The sequence below is a fragment of the Chionomys nivalis genome, chromosome 14 (assembly GCF_950005125.1).
Source record: "Chionomys nivalis chromosome 14, mChiNiv1.1, whole genome shotgun sequence".
NCBI lineage: Eukaryota > Metazoa > Chordata > Mammalia > Rodentia > Cricetidae > Chionomys > Chionomys nivalis.
Window position 1 is genome coordinate 18,682,644 of NC_080099.1, and position 17,801 is coordinate 18,700,444.

Genomic DNA, 17,801 nt, shown 5'->3' on the forward strand with positions numbered 1-17,801 from the left:
TGGCCTTTGCAGAGCCTCCCACGTGCCTGTCAGTGAGCAATCACTTAAGTACGTACTTGACAAGTGAGATGGTGAATTCTACATTGTCAAACAAGACCAGTGGTCTCCAGTTCTGAATGAAAAAAAAAATGTCCTTTTTCATATGGCCTTTGCTAAGCCTCCTGTCAACAACTCCTTAAAGTCTGCACACCAATCTTGCGCTCCCTATTTGGCCCCTCCCACTTTCTTCGGCCTCCCCTCCCTCAGCCCCCCCCCCCCCCCCCCCCCCCCCCCGTCACTTGCATCTATTCTCTTTCGGCCACGCCTCCAGTAGCTCCTTCTGCCCGGCTCCTTCGACCGCCCCGCCCCTCGCTAGCCCCACTCATTGGACCCAACCTCTGCAGTCCTCTTCGGGCCCGCCTCTAGTCCCGCCCCCACAGTACCCTTTGACTCCGCCCCTTTTCTCTTTTGACCACGCCTCCAAAAAAATTCTCCTTTGGCTCCGCCTCTCTCCAGTCCTCCTCCAACTCCGCCCTGGCCCCGCCCATATTCCTCATCGGCCACGCCCCAATCCGGTCCTGCTCCTCCTTTGGTCTCGCCCACCGCCGCACTCCGCTTCTATTTTGGTGCCGCCTTCCCCCGGGCTCCGGCGCTTGCGCGTCCTCACCCCTCCCGACCCAAGGGCGTGGTCGGCCTCCTAGAGGGCACGTCGACGTCCTCACGCCGGGGCGGGGCTTGACGTACGCGTGTGGAGCGTGGGTTCGCGTACCGCCGCGGGTCCCGTGCGCCGGTGGCGCGCAGTTCCCGGAGAACCGACAAGCTGCGGAAGCCGAGGGTCGCCGCACGCCCGCCTTGGCTCCGTGCCTGCGCACGCCGGGGAGCGGGCCGAGCCCGCCATGGCTCACCGCTGCCTGCTGCTGTGGGGCAGGGGCGGCTGCCGTCGCGGCCTCCCTCCGCTGCTCGTGCCCAGTGGCTGCCTGGGTCCGGGGCGGCGGCCCTTCCTCCGCACGGTGAGTCCCGCGTCGCCGCTGCTCGCCGCGGCCGGCTTCCGGCGCGGGCGCAGGGTGTCAAGGTCACCGGCCCGGGACGCGTGACGGCCTGAGCCTCCTGGTTCCCGCGGGCCGTGTGGGCCGCGCAGCTGTGAGTGACGCCGGGGGCCGGGGAAGGTCACGCCTCGGCTCGGCTGCTTGCTGCCGTGGTTTTTCTGACTTTCGCGCACTGGAAAAGGATGGACGAGTGGGTTGCTTCGGGGTGCTGGAGGGGAGAGAGTGGAACCTCCCTTTCCCATCTGTTGAATAGGGCCGTTGATGGCATCCTGAAAACTCACCTGCAAATACCGCTGGTGTCTGAACAGTAGTTCGGAGTGGTCCTATGTATTTCTCTGCTTAACAGCCCCTCTCGTGAGGCCTCGCTGCTGGTCTAGGGTCACACACCATCTGGTCCCTTTTATTGGAGTGATGTTGTGTTGGCAGGACCATGACACAGCTTCTTGCCATCTGCCAGCCCAGCACAGGTACATACCGTGGTGGTTGAGGAGTGCAGTCGGACACTGGAACCTGGTTTGACCACCAGGTTGCCCTTGAGGACGTTAGTTCAGCCCCCTTCATTAACAAGCTAGAGGTAATAAATAGTACAGCAGACTTTCATCATCCGCAGGGCGTTGATGCCAGGACCCTTACCAAAATCAGAAGATACAAGCACTTTTATGTGCTTTGGTTTGGTGATACTTGAGACTAGGTCTTACTGTAGCCCCGGCTAGCCTCCTGAATCTCCCACTGGCCCTCCTAGTCAGGCTGACTCTTCCCTTATACGTTAATCTCTAGATTAATACCTAATAGATATGGTTTGTTAATAGGTTTTATACCCTAGTATTCAAGGAGTAATGACCAAAACCCAACACAAATCAACCTACCAAACACCCCCTCCTGCTCACTCTCAGAACACTGCAGAACACAAATTGGCCTCAAGCATTCTTCATTGCTGAGGTTGGTGTTGAACTCCTGAACCTCCTGTCTCCCAAGTCTCAAGTGCAGGGGTTACAACTATGTACCAACACCCCAACTCATGTAATTTTTTTTTTCTTTTCCGAGTGTTTTTCACCAGTGGTTGGTGGGATACGAGAATGGAAGCCCTGGCTAGGGATACCTGCGTTTGTGACATTTGCTTTGAAAATTGTCATCTTGTGTGTATTTGAGTCCTTATCTTTTCTACTGTGTACTTCCCTGTTGTGTGCTATCTGTGCAGGGTTTGTCTATTCTCCCGTCTTACCTTACTCATCTGACCCCTCCTTTTATCATTAGTGAACTTTGGACGCAGGGATCCGCCTTGTGAGGTTGAAATTCATGTAAAAGGCCTTCGTGGGACTGTTGTCCCTGTGAGTCACCAGTGGATGCTGAGACATAAGGAAGTTGTTGCTTCAGACAGCTGCAGCTAATTGGTGTGGGTGGGTGTGGCATGTGCCGCTGGTACTGGGGTACCTATAAATGACACCTGAACATGTTATCCTCCTGCCTCTGTTTCCTCAGAATTGGAATTACAGGTGTGGCCCATACCTGGTTTGTTACGTGGTGCTGGGCCATCAAACCCAGGACTGCACTACACCATCTGCTGCATCCTCTGCCTCCAGAAGGCATTGAATTTTTTTTTAAGATTTGTTTATTTTGTTTTATGTGTATGATGTGTGAGTGCTTTGCATGCCTGAATGTATGTGTTCCCCGTGCATCCCTGGTGCACTAGAAGGTCAGAAAAGAGCATTGGCTCCCCTAATATGGAGTTGCAGACTGTTATGAGCCACCATGTGATTGCTGGGAACTGAACCTGGTCCTGTGCAAGAATAACAAATGTTTTTAACCGCCGAGCTCTAGCCTCTCACCCGCCAGAGGGCATTTTGAGCTGATAGATATCTGTGGAGTGTAACTGTGTGCCTAGTTCCATACCAAACTATCATGTATTGTGCTCCCTTTGCTTCTGCATATGTGTGCACGTGTGCGTGCTATGGCACTCGTGGGAGTTAGAGAGGACACCATGTGAGTTCTGGGGATTGAACTTAGGTCATCAGTCTTGGTGTCTCATGGGCTCCCTACATTAAACATGTTGAGAATTTGCCAGACTGTTCCAGAGTAGCTTGGCCATCACTTCTCACCAGCAGTGTGCAAGGGCTTCTGTCTCCTTTTCTTCCACACCTGTCTTTCTGGTGGAACCCACACACCCAAGTGGGTGTGAGGTGTCGTACTTGAGAAGATGCTGCTTTAATTTTCTCATCAGACCATAAAAGAGACTGGGCTGCAGTGACTAATACAATAGCTAATACAGATGAACTAGTGCACTAATACAGAGAAACATCGCTTCCAGCACCCTCAACCCCTGAAAGCACCTGTTCATAATTTTGTGGTGTGAGGGTTCAGACCCAGGACCTACACATGCTAAACATGTGTTTTCCTGTTGAGCCATACCCTAACTTTTTAATAATATGTTTTGAAACAGAAATCTGTAGTAGATTTTTCTATGAGCGTGACTTTCGTCAGGATGACAGCCCATCTTTAGCAGTTGCCTAGTGTAAGATTGACTCTTAGCCCTGACTCTTTCATGTTACAAGAGAGAGAGAGATAAGTTTAGCATTGTTTATAGCAGCACTAACTTGTAACTTCAGATAAGTACCTGAAAATGAATCAGCATGAAACAGTGGGTTTGGGGTTAGAGTTTGTCTTTTGAGTGCTTCGAATCAGGTAAACATTGCCCAAGTGAATGGGTTCTTGGATATTTATAATTGTGTCTGACTTTGAAGCATCCATGTTTTTTGAGTAGTGTTTATTTCCTGGTTCTGCTGCTAGACTAGAGTAGCCTTGTACCCTCAAGTTCTGGTTCTTCCCAAGAGGAAGTTCATAGCTCTCGTGGATGTTAGGAATCAAGTCCTTTCCCTGTTTTGTAGAGTAGTCCTCATGCTCTTACTCTGATCTCATGTTGCAGCTTTATCAATATGCTACAGTGCAGACAACAACTAGAAACTCTCTTCTGAGGGATGTAATTGCTGCTTATCAAAGATTCTGTTCCCGACCTCCCAAAGGTAAGTGCTTTATCCTGACTCAGTGCCCTGTGTTCTTGTTGAAGGACATGCCCTGGGAGGGGCTTCCTGTGTGGGTTGGCTTCAGGATGACTAGCTGTTGTCCTCTGTATCTACACCCTGACTTCAGCTTCTGGCTAATGGTAGTGGGGAAATATGTCACCTACAAGTGAATGTCTTGCAGGTGATGAAATTGATACCTCTGAGTTGTGAACTATATTATTTAGACTGTGATGTATTGCTATACAAGAAATGTTATGATTTTTTTTTAAATATTTATTTATCTATTTATTTATTATGTATACAATATTCTGTCTGTGTGTGTTTGCCGACCAGAAGAGGGCAGCAGACTTCGTTACAGATGGTTGTGAGCCACCGTGTGGTTGCCGGGAATTGAACTCATGATCTTTGGAAGAGCAGGCAATGCTCTTAACCACTGAGCCATCTCTCCAGCCCCGAAATGTTATGATTTCTAATGTTTTGTCAGCAGCTTTATAAACCGTATGTATAAAACCTGATGAATTTTAGTGTGAAAATATTTTTTATCTTTTCTAACAGGATTTGAAAAATACTTTCCTAATGGAAAAAATGGAAAAAAGGCTACCGAACCTAAGGAAGCTGCTGGAGAAAAAAAAGGTTGTTTTTAAAAAGTTTAGTTTTATTATTTTCCAATGACATTTCTATCAGAGAAAAGAGTCACCAGACGTTGACTATGTTAGAAGTACTAACTGTCGATACACATATACTTAAAGTTCAGTGGACCCTGCTTTACTCCTTGATTCCCTTTTTATATCTCCCTGTCATTTTACACAGTGAGTAGTTCAGAGTCATCTTGGAGAGATGACCATACTAAATCTATTTGTAGGTATCCCTAACACGTAATTAAACTGTCGAGAAAAATCTTAGAAACCTGACATGTGCAGTTTATTTGATGTTTACTATGGGGTAGCACAGACTGTTCTTTTTTTTTAATATTTATTTATTTATTTATTTATTTATTTATTTATTTATTTATTATATATACAATATTCTGTCTGTGTGTATGCCTGCAAGCCAGAAGAGGGCACCAGACCTCATTACAGATGGTTGTGAGCCACCATGTGGTTGCCGGTAATTGAACTCAGGACCTTTGGAAGAGCAGGCAATGCACTTAACTGCTGAGCCATCTCTCCAGCCCCGACTGTTCTATTTTTTAAAGATTTATTTTAAATTGTGTGTGTGTGTGCACATGCTTGTGTGTACGCGGTATATATGTGATGTGCAGGTTACAGATGGTTGTGAGCTGCCTGATGGGGACCAACGTGCATCCTCTGAAAGACTAGGAAGTTCTCTTTAACCATTGAGCCATGTCTCTGGTTCCATAGTGCAGTGTTCCTAGATTTTTAAAATAAAAATTTAAATTAAAAAAATTTAAATCCTGAACCTTAAGAGAGTCCTGTCTACTGTTTTGTTTTGTTTTGTTTTGTTTTTTTCCAGACAGGGTTTCTTTTTGTGTAGCCCTGGCTGTTCTGGAATTCACTCTGTAGACCAGGCTGGTCTTGAGCTTAGGTCTCTATCTGCCTATTCTGTCTCCTGAGTATTGAGATTAAAGGCATATGTCACCCCTTCCCAACCTACAGAGAGTTTTTTAAAGACAGGTGGGCAGATCTTGTGGCACCAAGTCTTCCGTTTCCATTTCATAAGTATTGTGCTGTTTAACACAATGTCAATGTTTGACAGCTATTGGCATCTAGCTGGCATCCCTTTTAGGGAAAATGTAAGTCAGACCTTTGACCTTTTATTATTGGTGGTTCTGGACATTGAACCCAGGTCCTCACCTATGCTGAGCAGATCTGCTGTTGAGTGACATCTCCAGACCAGCCCTTGTTTTTAAAGCTTGCCCAAACTCCAGGCTCTGGGAGGCAGAGTTGGTTACATGGGCAGCACAGAGGACAAACCAGAGGCATAGCGCAGCAATGGCAGGCACACCAGTGGTAAGGGATCTGCAATATGAATACAGCCCTTTGGATGTAACCTCATCTCAGAGTACTTAGGAATATTGTCACCCAACTTTATTGTGCCAACTCTGTCTTAGTGCTGTGCCTTGTTGGGTGGCCTGAACTAGTTAGTGTATGTCACATCTGCCTCTGTGCAGGTAATAGCTTAGTGAGTGTGTCATGAAGCCACTGAGGGTGACAGGCACTGCTCCATGAAAGAGGTTGTTTCAGTATAGTTGGTGACATTAGAATGGTACTTGTAGGTCATTGAGAAGAAAGTGAAATGACAGAAGACAGGGAGATGACAACAATTGCATTGATTCATTTGGGCTGCCTTGACAAAGGGTCAGATCTTTGGGGAGGAGGGCTTACATGACAAACTGGTCACCTTAAGTTCTGAGGCCACCACACCTGGTTTATGTGGTGCTGGGGCTTGAACCCCTTTATGTACATGTTAGACCAACACTGCCAACTAAGTTACACCCCAGCCCTGCACACACTTTTTAACTTTGATGAGGTCTCAAGAATTTGCTTGCTTGGGTTTAAACCTGCCCTTTTTGTTCATATGTTCACATGGCAACATATTACCCAACAAGTTTCTTAAGCTCAGGGTTTCCTGCTAAAATGGATGTAATAGTAGCAATCTTCTGGGGTTATTGGGTTACTCTGTATATTTTCTGAGGTCATGGTAGGAGGTGCTTTGGAGCCTCTTAACTGTTGCCTCCTTGTATGAATGTTTTCCTCATAATGTTTTATGGAGTAACTGAAGTGTTGGCCAGTCAGTCACTTCCTTAGGTCCTCAGTCTGGTGTGGAGCTGTGCATGCCTTACTGACATGCAGTGGGTGTTGCATGCTGGACATGCTGCTCTCTGTTTATGACAGACTCACAACCAGCGGCTTCCAAGTCTTCTGGAGGTGCAGGTGGTGGGGGAGGGAAGCGCCGTGGCAAGAAAGAAGATTCTCACTGGTGGTCCAGGTTCCAGAAGGTTTGATTTCAAACTGTTGGCTTTGAGGTTGGGTTGGTGGCCCCAAGTAAAGCTCACATAGCACAGATTATATTTACTTACAGAAATTGTGTCCCTCTCTTGTCTAGGGTGACTTTCCATGGGATGACAAGGATTTCAGGTTGTACTTTCTCTGGACTGCTTTCTTTTGGGGTGGAGTCATGATTTACTTCCTGTTCAAGAGTTCTGGGAGAGAAATCACATGGAAGGACTTTGTCAATAACTACCTTTCTAAAGGAGTGGTAAGTAATGTGTGGGGGCCGCAGTTCTCAAGGAGGAATGAGGTGTATTGGACTACAGAGTGGTCAGCACTTACATAGCCAGCCACACTTGTCCATCATAAGATAACTTTGCATACTGATATTTTTCTTGAAAGCTTTAATAAATTTATGTTTATTTATTTGTTGACAGAGGTTTCTGTCCCATCCAGTCTTGTAGCCATTTAGTCCCAAAGAAACACACAGAGGTCTATATTAGTTGTAAACTCTTTGGCCTATTAGTTCAGGCTTCTTATTGACTCTTACATCCTACAATACCCCATAATTCTTGTCTGTGTTAGCCATGTGGCTTGGTACCTTTTATCAGTGAGGTATTCTCATCTTGCATCCTATGTGTATGGGTAACAACTGCAGACTGACTCTTTCCTCTTCCCAGAATTCTCCTGTTCTCATCTCCCCACCTCTGTTTCCTGCCTGGCTATTGGCTAATCAGCGTTTCATTAAAAGACCATTGTCGCACAGCATTTCCCCCCCACTCTTTTCCCAAAACAAGAACTCTGAATCTAATCTCCTTTGTTTAGCTTTTTTTTTCCCTCCAGACCATTATCCATAACAACTTGTAAACAGCACTCTAAACAAAGATAAATATCCATAATCAGTTTTTTGGGAATGCAGGTATAGTTTTCTAGGCTACTTCTTGCTGATTGGGGTCAATGGTAATCTTATGGGGATCTAAAGAAAATTTAGAATTATGATCAAGTCCCGATTGGAGTATCCTGTGAGGCTTGATCATCTCAGCTAGCAGTCTTGAAACTGTCCTGGATATAGAACTCAGACATCTGGGCCATCTGCTCCCTTCGGAGATTTCTCAGGGTATCTTCAAAATCAAACCTGATTTTTCTTAATGCAGAATGAATCCACAGTCCCTCATATCATATGGAAACAAATGCCAAACCTCTTCTCCAAAGTAACATATCTTTTGACTTAAATTTTGAAGTCACGGCATTTTCAAAATATATATGTTTGATTAATCCAGCAGCATTTATATTCAAATGTCTTTTAGCAGCTGTTGCTCCTTCCTCAGCCATTAAACAATTCAAAGACAACACAATAACATACAGTATACAGATTCTCTGTATTTTCCATCTTTATGTGGCTTTATTTTAAACTCTTTTTTTATTTTTAATTTTTAGTTTTTTTTTGGTTTTGTTTTGTTTTTTTGCTTTTTCGAGACAGGGTTTCTCTGTGGCTTTGGAGCCTGTCCTGGAACTAGCTCTTGTAGACCAGGCTGGTCTCGAACTCACAGAGATCCGCCTGCCTCTGCCTCCCAAGTGCTGGGATTAAAGGCGTGCGCCACCACCGCCCGTCTAATTTTTAGTTTTTTGAGACTAGGTTTTTCTGTATATCTTTGGCTGTCCTGGCACTCACTCTTTAGACCAGGTTGTCCTTGAACTCACAGAGATCTGCCTGCCTCTGACTCCCAAGTGTTGGGATTAAAGGTCTGTGCCACTACACCTTGAACTCAGAGAGATTGTATGCCTTGGCCTCCTAAGTGTTGGGATTAAAGGTGTGTGCCACTACACCCAACTGCTCTCTTTCTCTTATTTTAAGGACTTTATCCTTTTTTTTTTTCTCTCCCAAGCCTACATATATTTTTAAACACACTGTAAACCATTTAGAGGTTTTCTTCATCTGAATCTATCTTTACTGTATATATCTCTTTTTCTGACCACATGAGTCTTTAATTTGCTAAGCGATATGGCTAGGATTAGAGCTGTGGCTTTGGCGGCTGGATCCACCCAGCTCCTCAGATTTATGAGCCTCATGATGGAGGTACTGGCCAGAGCCATGTTTATTGCCACAACTCTATGACGTTTCAAGGTCCCTGCCACCACCAAGAAGCATGTTGGCTATTCATAAACACCATCTAAGTGTTTGCTGGCAGGTCTTCTTAAAACAGCTACAAGGTTTTTGCAGCTAAAACTGAGTCAAGAAGACACACTTGCCTCTAGCAGACAGAGCCCCCTTGAGAAAATGCTGCTACGAAGAAGTCTTTCTTAGCTCTGTTGTTTTGTGTCTAGAATTACTTCCCAAGCTCTCTCAGGTTTTATGTGGATGCAGTTGTCCATGTTGGTGCCGTTTTGTTGTAGGAGGTTTCTGTCCCACCAGGTCCCTCAGTGATTTAATATATACAGTCTGTGTGGTTATTTTGAGTCTGGGCAGCTGGGAACAAACAAGTGGCCTCCTACAACATTTGTTTGTTTATTTGTTTTTGGTTTTTGGTTTTTCTGAGATAGGATTTCTCTGGTGTAACTCTGACTGCCCTGGAACTCACTCTGTAGACCAGGTTGTCCTCAAACTAATAGAAATCCACCTGCCTCTGCTTCCCAAGTGCTGAATCAAAGGTGTGTGCCGCTGCTTATTAGTTTTGTTTTAGACTTATTTTGTGTTCCTCTGTGTGTGTGTGTGTGCGTGTGCGTGTGCGCGTGTGCGTGCGTGCATGCGTACAGATCAGAGGACAACTTGTAGGAATTAGTTCTTCCCTTCTACTCTGTAGATTCCAGGGATCAAACTCAGGTTGCTGGCTTGGAAGAAAGTGCCTTTACTTACTGAGCCATCTCACTACTCTCTTGGTTTGGCAGGTAGGAGGCATTAACAACATTTCCTTATATAGCCTGGCTAACTTGGAACTTGCTATGTAGGCTAGGCTGGTCTCAAATTTATAGTAATCCTCCATCCTTTACCTCTGCCTCCCAAGTGCTGAAATTAAGGGTATGTACTGTATAAAGTGACAACATGACCCTCCAGGGTATGGTTGAGGAGAAGATTTTTATTGTAGATGTGGGAGTCTACAGCCAGAGGTTCTAGATGAGTTTGGAGTGGGGAGAGAGTATAGTAGATTGAACATGGCCAGTGGACTGGAAATGGTCTTGAAAAGAGAGATGGGACAGAGCAAGAGAGGAAGACAGGGTGCAGAGAAAGGAGAAGGGAGCATGAGAGGAAGAAAGAGCATGGCCTAAATAACAGGGTTATATGGGAATGAAAGGCTGGGGGAAGCCCAGAAACTGGAGATGGGGGTGGGGGTGAGGTTAGTAGACAGGTGGTTGAACAAGTCATGGCTAACTCAAAAGAGAGACTTGTACTGGGGAAGCCTTGAGGCCAGTGTGTGCTTTGATATGCTAATATTACAGGTAGCCTTTTGTCCCTTCTTCCAGGGATGAGGAAATGGCTTCTTTGGTATAGGGAAAGGGGTGGGCACCAGAATTTGGGGAGTGGTTTCCTTTGAATATGACAATGTACCACCCTGCCCTGTGGTGCTGCTGGCTGCTGTGTGGTGACTTTTTTTCCGCTTTTGGGGTGGTATTTCCAGGGTTTTCTAGATTGTGTCATCATTTAGGATATTAGACACGTGAAGTGTATCCTTTTGAATACTTTAGTGATAAACTCAGAGTAACCAATAATGAGTTGGTGTTTCAGTAAGGGTAAAAAACGCTTTCTGCAAACCCAGATTTGAATTTTCCACTTCTTTCTCCCTATGTCTTTTTCATCTTCTGTTACCTGCCTGTTGTATGAGTCAGAATGTGGCCTGCGTAAAGGTCCTCTTGTGAAGTCCGTGTGTGTCTCCAACAAAGGGTTTTGCTCTTCTATTAAAGAGTACAGGAAGTACCACATGGGGAGGAATGAGAGGCACTTTACAGAAGTTTTGTTTATCAAGGGATGAGGTCATTACAAATGACCCTAGCTCTCCCTGATAACAAATGAACAAATGCTCTCAAGCGATATCTGTATGTTGCCTCCAACATTATTGGTGGATATTTGTTAGATAAGGTTGTTTCCAATCTACTTAGGATTTTCAGCATTTATTACCATAACCACATACTCCTTTTGCATTACTCTGGGTCATGGAGGAGTATATATCTTAAGGTCACATTTATTCATTAGTTTAGGTTGTAAAAGCTGATTAGATGGGAAATCCAAGGCAATTAAGATTGTTCTCTTAATGAATGTTAAACAAGCTGAATATATAGTAGAATAGCAGTCTTAAGTGACCTCGGGGTGTCTTGTTAACTTGGTGATGGACTCTAGCCACCAATCTCTTCTGCTCCAACCCCTTTCCCTCCCTCTTCCTCCCTTCTTCCCTCTCTCCCTCCTCCCCTCCCTCTCTCCCTCCCTCTCCATCTCTTTCCCTGTCCCCTACTCCTCTAATTTTTGTTTGAAACAGGGTTTTTCTGTGTAACCTTAGCTGTCCTGGAACTCACTCTGATAGAGCTTGCCTCAGCTTCCTGAGTGCTGGGACTAAAGGCGTGCACCACCATACCTGGGAGGTAGCCTGTGTCTCTTTGCTGATGGATTCAGGTAATTTATGTATGAAGTCATTATAGAGAGATGCTTACTAAATTCTGGTGATTTTTTTTTTCCTGGTTGGTTGGATTGTTTGCTCTTTTCTTCTCTGTAGGGTCAGGGGTAGTGTCAGGGTGTGTGGCTTACTATGGAGGACATGGTGGATGCTTTCCTTGTTTCTCCTGTTGAGCCATTCCTGTCCCAAAATTTAATTTTCCTGTACTAATGTGATTATGTTTTCTTCCTCTTCTGTAATATTCCTGTAAGTATCTTTTGCGGTGCCAGTTTGTGGTCATGAACTGCTTTCGTTTCTGCTTGTCTTGAAATGTGCTTATTTCTCTGTCAGTTTCACAAAATAACTGCAGAGTATAGGCTTTGCTTGAAATAGACCATTTCATGTTTTCCTGGCCTTTAGAGTTGTGAGAGATCTGACATCATTCTCATGTTTTGCCTTTGTAGATGAATTGACCTTTCCCCCTGATAGCATTTTTTATTATTGTTTTTTGGCTTTGTAGTTTTGACTTGTTGGCCATAATATGTAATATGTTACAGAGTTTATTCTCAGTGTGTATTTGGGGTTCTAGATGCTTCTTATATTTGATCTATTTCTTTCTCTAAATTTTGCCATTATTTCTTTGAGTAGTTTCTCTGTACCCTCATTGGTTATCTGAGCTCCTTATACTGTATGGCTTGTTAGACTGATTGTTGTCCAGAGTTTTGGGTGTAGTAGTCATGCTCATTTTGTTATTATATATTCCTTATTGTTATTTTTTTTTAAAGATTTATTTATTATGTATGTAGTGTTCTGTCTGTATGTATGCCTGCAGGCCAGAAGAGGGCACCAGCTCTTTTAAGATGGTTGTGAGCCATTATGTAGTTGCTGGGAATTGAACTCAGGACCTCTGGAAGAGCAGCCAGTGCTCTTAATGACTGTGCCATCTCTCTAGCCCACTTTTTTTTTTTTTTTTTTTGAGAGGAGACACACTGATCTTAAGTTTCCCAAGTAGTTTGAGCCTTTCCTTTCTAGACAGAGCAGTTACCCCTTTGTTCCAGTTTCTCTGGAATTGTTCTCAACTTCCTTACTTTCAGTTTGTCCTTGTCAAACTTACTGAAAAGCAGATCATAAGAAATGAACATGCCTTAGAGGATTCATGCTGTCCCTGTGGTATTCCAAGAGTCGTAATAGAAGTGGGGAGGAAAGATTGCCATTAAGAATCAGATACAGGGCTGAGAAGATGGCTCAGTGGCTAAAACACTTTGAAACTTGATGACCTGACTTTAATCCAAGGAACCCACAAAAGGTGGAAGGAGAGGCTGGTCATCACAAAATGACCTCTGACCTCTATATGCTTACTGTGGCATGTGAATGCCTCACCCATACCTCCCCTCTCTTTATCTGTCACATACAAAAATAATAGTAATAATAATAAGAAATTTTTAAATCAGATATAGTTAGGAGGTTAAAGAAAGCAAGTATATACTATATCATAGCCAGGGAATAGAAAAAGAATCTTTTTTTTTTTTTTTTAAATATTTATTTATTATGTATACAATTTTCTGTCTGTGTGTATGCCTGAAGGCCGGAAGAGGGCATTACAGATGGTTGTGAGCCACCATGTGGTTGCTGGGAATTGAACTCAGGACCTTTGGAAGAGCAGGCAATGCTCTTAACCTCTGAGCCATCTCTCCAGCCCCGAAAAAGAATCTTAAAACACCAAGTGTTAGAGATGAAAGCAGTCAGAATCTTTGACTAAGAAGAGTGAAAATTGGAGAGCCCTTGTGGGGAGCAGTTTGGCAATGTCTATTACAGTTGAAGGGCTGTATGCTCTGCAGCTCGTCTTTAGTGTAACTGTCTATAGATTGTGTATCCCGGAAGAACGTTTGAAGACATTGTCCAGAAGTTATCTATGGGGTGTTCATTGCAGCATTTGGTAAGGCTGTGTATGACTTGAAACAGCCTGTTAGTGAGCATGAAGGTAATTTGGGAGTGTGATTATCAAATATAAGACTCCACAGAATTAAAGTGCCAATGTATGTAAACCTTGCACATGTAATTATAGTGATATTTTATTTGTTTTAATAAATAAAGCTTCTCTGAAGGTCAGAGGGCAAAACTAAGCCACACTAGAGGCCAGGCAGTGATGGCACACATCTTTAATCCCAGGATTTGGGAGACAGAGGCAGACCAATCACTGTGAGTTCAAGGCTACCCTGTGATACACAAGATAGATCCAGGTGGTGATGGTTCACACCTTTAATCCCAGTGTTTGGGAGTCACACACCTTTAATTCCATCACTAGGGAAATAAAGACAGGAACGACTTGACTGGATGGAAAGAGGAATATAAAGGGGAAGAGACAGGAACTACCCAGTGAAGTGTGGATTCTGAGGGTTCCTAAAAGAAGGTATCTCACCCTTTTGGTCTGAAGATTTGGTAGAAGTAGAAGGTCTCCAGTGGTTTGCTGCTTTGTTTTTCTGAACTTCAGGTTGAACCCCAGTATCTGTCTCTGGGTTTTTATTATTTGTGCTACATGTAATGGTGGGAGGAAAAAGAAAGGTCAATAAAAACAACCATTTAAAAAGCTTGAAAGCACCCGGCGTGGTGTTGCACACCTTTAGTCCCAGCACTCAAGAGGCAGAGGCAGGTGGATCTCTGTGAGTTTAAGGCCAACTTGGTCTACAGAGCAAATTCCAGGCAGCTAGGACTGTTAAACAGAGAAACTCTGTCTTGAAAAACTATCAAAACAAAAAAGTCATGTTTTTTGAAAAATACTTATTTTTATATGCATTTATGGGTGTCTGCATTTACATGTGCACTGTGTGTGTACCTGGTGCCCACAGAAGTCAGAAGAGGTGTCACATGCCCTGTGACTGGAGTTCTAGGTGGTTGCCATCTGCTGTGTGGATTCTAGGGATGGAATCCAGATCCTGTGCAAAAGCCACAAGTGTTCATCACTGAGCCCTGTCTCCATCTACTCCTCATCCCTGTGCCTTGTTTTGATACAGGGTCTCAAACCTGCAGTAGTCTTGGCTGACCTGGAACTTATATGGAGTGGTCTGACTCTTCCTCCTAAGTGCTGGGATTAAAAGCATATACATCACTATGCCCACGTGAAAATGAGAATAAAATAACATCTCAAGTATTTTATGCAAACTTATGTTTATATATTTGCCTTTTTAACATTCTAGGTGGACAGACTAGAAGTTGTCAACAAGCGATTTGTTCGTGTGACCTTCACACCAGGAAAAACTCCGGTTGATGGGGTAAGTAATTTTATAAATTGATGTGAGTTAGGAAATGAATCTTTTTCAGGTTTAGAACTGACAAGAAACCATCCCTTGCATTACATAGATAGATATGTGGAATCTGGTGTGTGCCACAGGGGTGACACTCAGTGACATCAGCTGATATGTGCACAAGCTGAAGCGTGGAGTGCTTCAGTGTTGGCTTGGGTTTTTTTTGTTTTTTTTTTTTTTTTTTAAGATTTATTTATTTATTTATTATGTACACAGTGTTCAGTCTCCATGTATGCCTGCAGGCCAGAAGAGGGCACCAGATCTCATTACAGATTGTTGTGAGCCACCATGTGGTTGCTGGGAATTGAACTTGGAACCTTTGGAAGAGCAGTCAGTGCTCTTAACCTCTGAGCCATCTCCCCAGCCCAGGGTTGGTTTTGGTAATTATTTTAGTTTCACACCTAGGACACAATGAAGAAGTGCTCAGTTCTCAAGTTCTCAGCATTCTGAAGTAATCTGTGATTCTTTTTTTTTTTTTCGTAGTTTGAAAGAGGGTTTCTATGTAGCTTTGGTTCCTGTCCTGGAACTAGCTCTTGTAGACCAGGCTGGCCTCGAACTCACAGAGATCTGCCTGCCTCTGCACCACCCCGCCCGGCAATGATTCTTGAAGACATTTGGTTGGGAAAAATTTTAAATTTGAATTTCATGTGTTTTGAGGTAGTGTCTTTGAAATCAGTTTAGGATTCTTTCTGTTCATCCGTCTTCAACCTTTTTGTGATATTTATCTGTTTTCCTAGTTTTTGTTTGTTTACTTTTGAAATGGGGTCTTACTCTGTAACCCAGACTGCCCTTGAACTCATGGCCATCTTAATGCTTCAGTCCCTACAAGTGTGCAGGCATAACCAGTACACCTGGCTATGCTGATCTGAAAATAATCTATATTCTGGTCCACCTAGTCTGGACTCTTATCTAGAGACACAGCAGAAGTGTCGGGTGCACAGCGATTATAAAGGGGGGGAGGCTCCCTGCTCTGCCCCTACCCTACGTCTAGTCCTGGGTATCTGCAGGCCTGTTGTCCTCTACCCACTTTCTAGACTCGCTCAGCACCCACTTCTGGAGAGCATCCTCCCCTAACTGTTATTTCCTCTGTTAGTGCTGTCTATGGTACTGTCTCTAAAGGATAACTTTGATAAAAGAGAGGTCTTGTTTTCTAGGATTGGCATTTAATCTAAAATTTATAGCATTGCTTTATTTTTATTTCTCCATTGTGCCACAGTAAACATTGATAACTCAAAGTTGTATGCTTTGTTTGGGTTTTGATATTAGGGACTGAACCTAGAGTCCTATAGGTTAACAAGTACTTTACCACTGAACTATATCTTCAGCCCTGCATCTTAAGACTGTAGTCTGTCTGGTGTGGACAGCTGCAATCCCAATGCTTGAATCGGGTTCAGGGTCCTTCTTGGCTACACTGAGTGTGTGTGGACTTTCCCCAGTTCTGTTCCTTAACCAGTAAAGCATAATAACACTCACGTCATCTAGAGTTAAAGTAGGTAGGATGTAGTGTTTTTAAGATATGTCCCACTTTGTAGAAGGCTCAGGTTTTGATCTCAGATTTTCCTGGGATTTGGAACCATTTTCCTATGGACCTGATTGGGGACGGGGGTCATTATTTTTGTGCTATTTTATAGAATAGCTATCCCTAGGTTCTTCAGGTCTACCCCATCCCAGGAATCCCCCAGCCTTCAGTATTAGAAGGGTAATGCCCAGCACAGCATTCTTGGTACTTTTCTACTGGCCAAGTTTGATTATCACTGTCGTCCTGATCTCACTTCTTATCAGGATCCTCAAGGGCGAATGAATTAATGTATATTTAAGGGCTCAGCAAGGCCTTATGCAGAGTGTGCATAGCCAGCTTGAGCTGTTACTGTTGTATCCCACGGTGTTTGGAGATAGGCTCTGGGAAATGGGCAAGGAGAAAAGAGTCTTTTCATCTTCAGAAAGCATTTTCTCTTCTTAATGCTTTTCTTTAAAAAAAAAGTTTATTTTGAGATTTTATCTTTATTTTATGTATATGGATATTTTACCTGAATGTATGTCTGTGTGCCACATACATGCAGTGTTTATAGAGGCCAGAAGAGGCTGTTGGATCCTCTAGGCCAGTTGTTAGAGTTGTTAGCTGATATGTGGGTGCTGGAAATTGAACTTGGGTCTTTAGAAAGAGCATCAGTGCCCCTAACATGGAGCCATCTCTACTCCCAGTGCTGTTCTTTGAGTTTATAAGTTTCAAGCACTGAGGAATATTGCTAAGGAAATTTTTACTTGCGAAGGATTGCCATGTGTTCTCACCAAGTTTAAAAAACAAAACAAAATAAAACGTCTTTAAAATCAGGTTTTTATTATTTTTTTTATAGATAAATCTTCAGTGTTTATGATTTTTTTTAAGACAGGGTCTCTGTATGTAGCTCTGGAAGTCTTGGAACTCCTTTGTAGACCATGCTGACCAGGGCTGGAATTAAAGGCATACGCCACCAGTGCCCAACTCTGAAAAATTCTTAATGGGCTAAATGCTTTAGAAAATTCAGAGTTTTGTTTGTTCTTCATTCTAAGGATATTTCTTTTTCTGTTTTTATAGCAATATGTCTGGTTTAACATTGGCAGTGTAGACACCTTTGAGCGGAACCTGGAGACTTTGCAGCAAGAATTGGGCATAGAAGGGGAGAACCGGGTACCTGTGGTCTATATTACTGAAAGTGATGGGTAAGAAATCATTTTAAGTACATGCTTTGTGACAGACATGGTGCACATTCCTATAATCTTAGAGCTTGGGAGACTGAGGCAAGAAGATTAACAGGAATTTGAGGCCAGTTTCGGGTACGTAGAAAGACCTTGTCTCAGAAAGTTTGAAAGATAAATAAATAAATAATAGAAAAACAGATTTGAATACAAGTGCTTCATAGTTCACTATCTTTTTGTCACCAAGTGA

At 43.6% G+C, this 17,801-nt stretch overlaps 1 protein-coding gene across 1 annotated transcript in view; it reads left to right on the forward strand.

Moving 5' to 3' along the window:
• The first annotated feature begins 718 nt into the window (after positions 1-718).
• Positions 719-17,801, forward strand: part of Afg3l2 (AFG3 like matrix AAA peptidase subunit 2) — a 39,636-nt gene continuing 22,553 nt past the window's right edge. Inside the window, exons 1-7 of the mRNA XM_057788306.1 lie at positions 719-989; positions 3,946-4,042; positions 4,598-4,675; positions 6,898-7,001; positions 7,109-7,261; positions 14,768-14,842; positions 17,451-17,575. Of these exons, the coding sequence (XP_057644289.1) occupies positions 876-989; positions 3,946-4,042; positions 4,598-4,675; positions 6,898-7,001; positions 7,109-7,261; positions 14,768-14,842; positions 17,451-17,575 (746 nt within the window). The 5' untranslated portion in view covers positions 719-875. The remainder of the gene's footprint in view (positions 990-3,945; positions 4,043-4,597; positions 4,676-6,897; positions 7,002-7,108; positions 7,262-14,767; positions 14,843-17,450; positions 17,576-17,801) is intronic.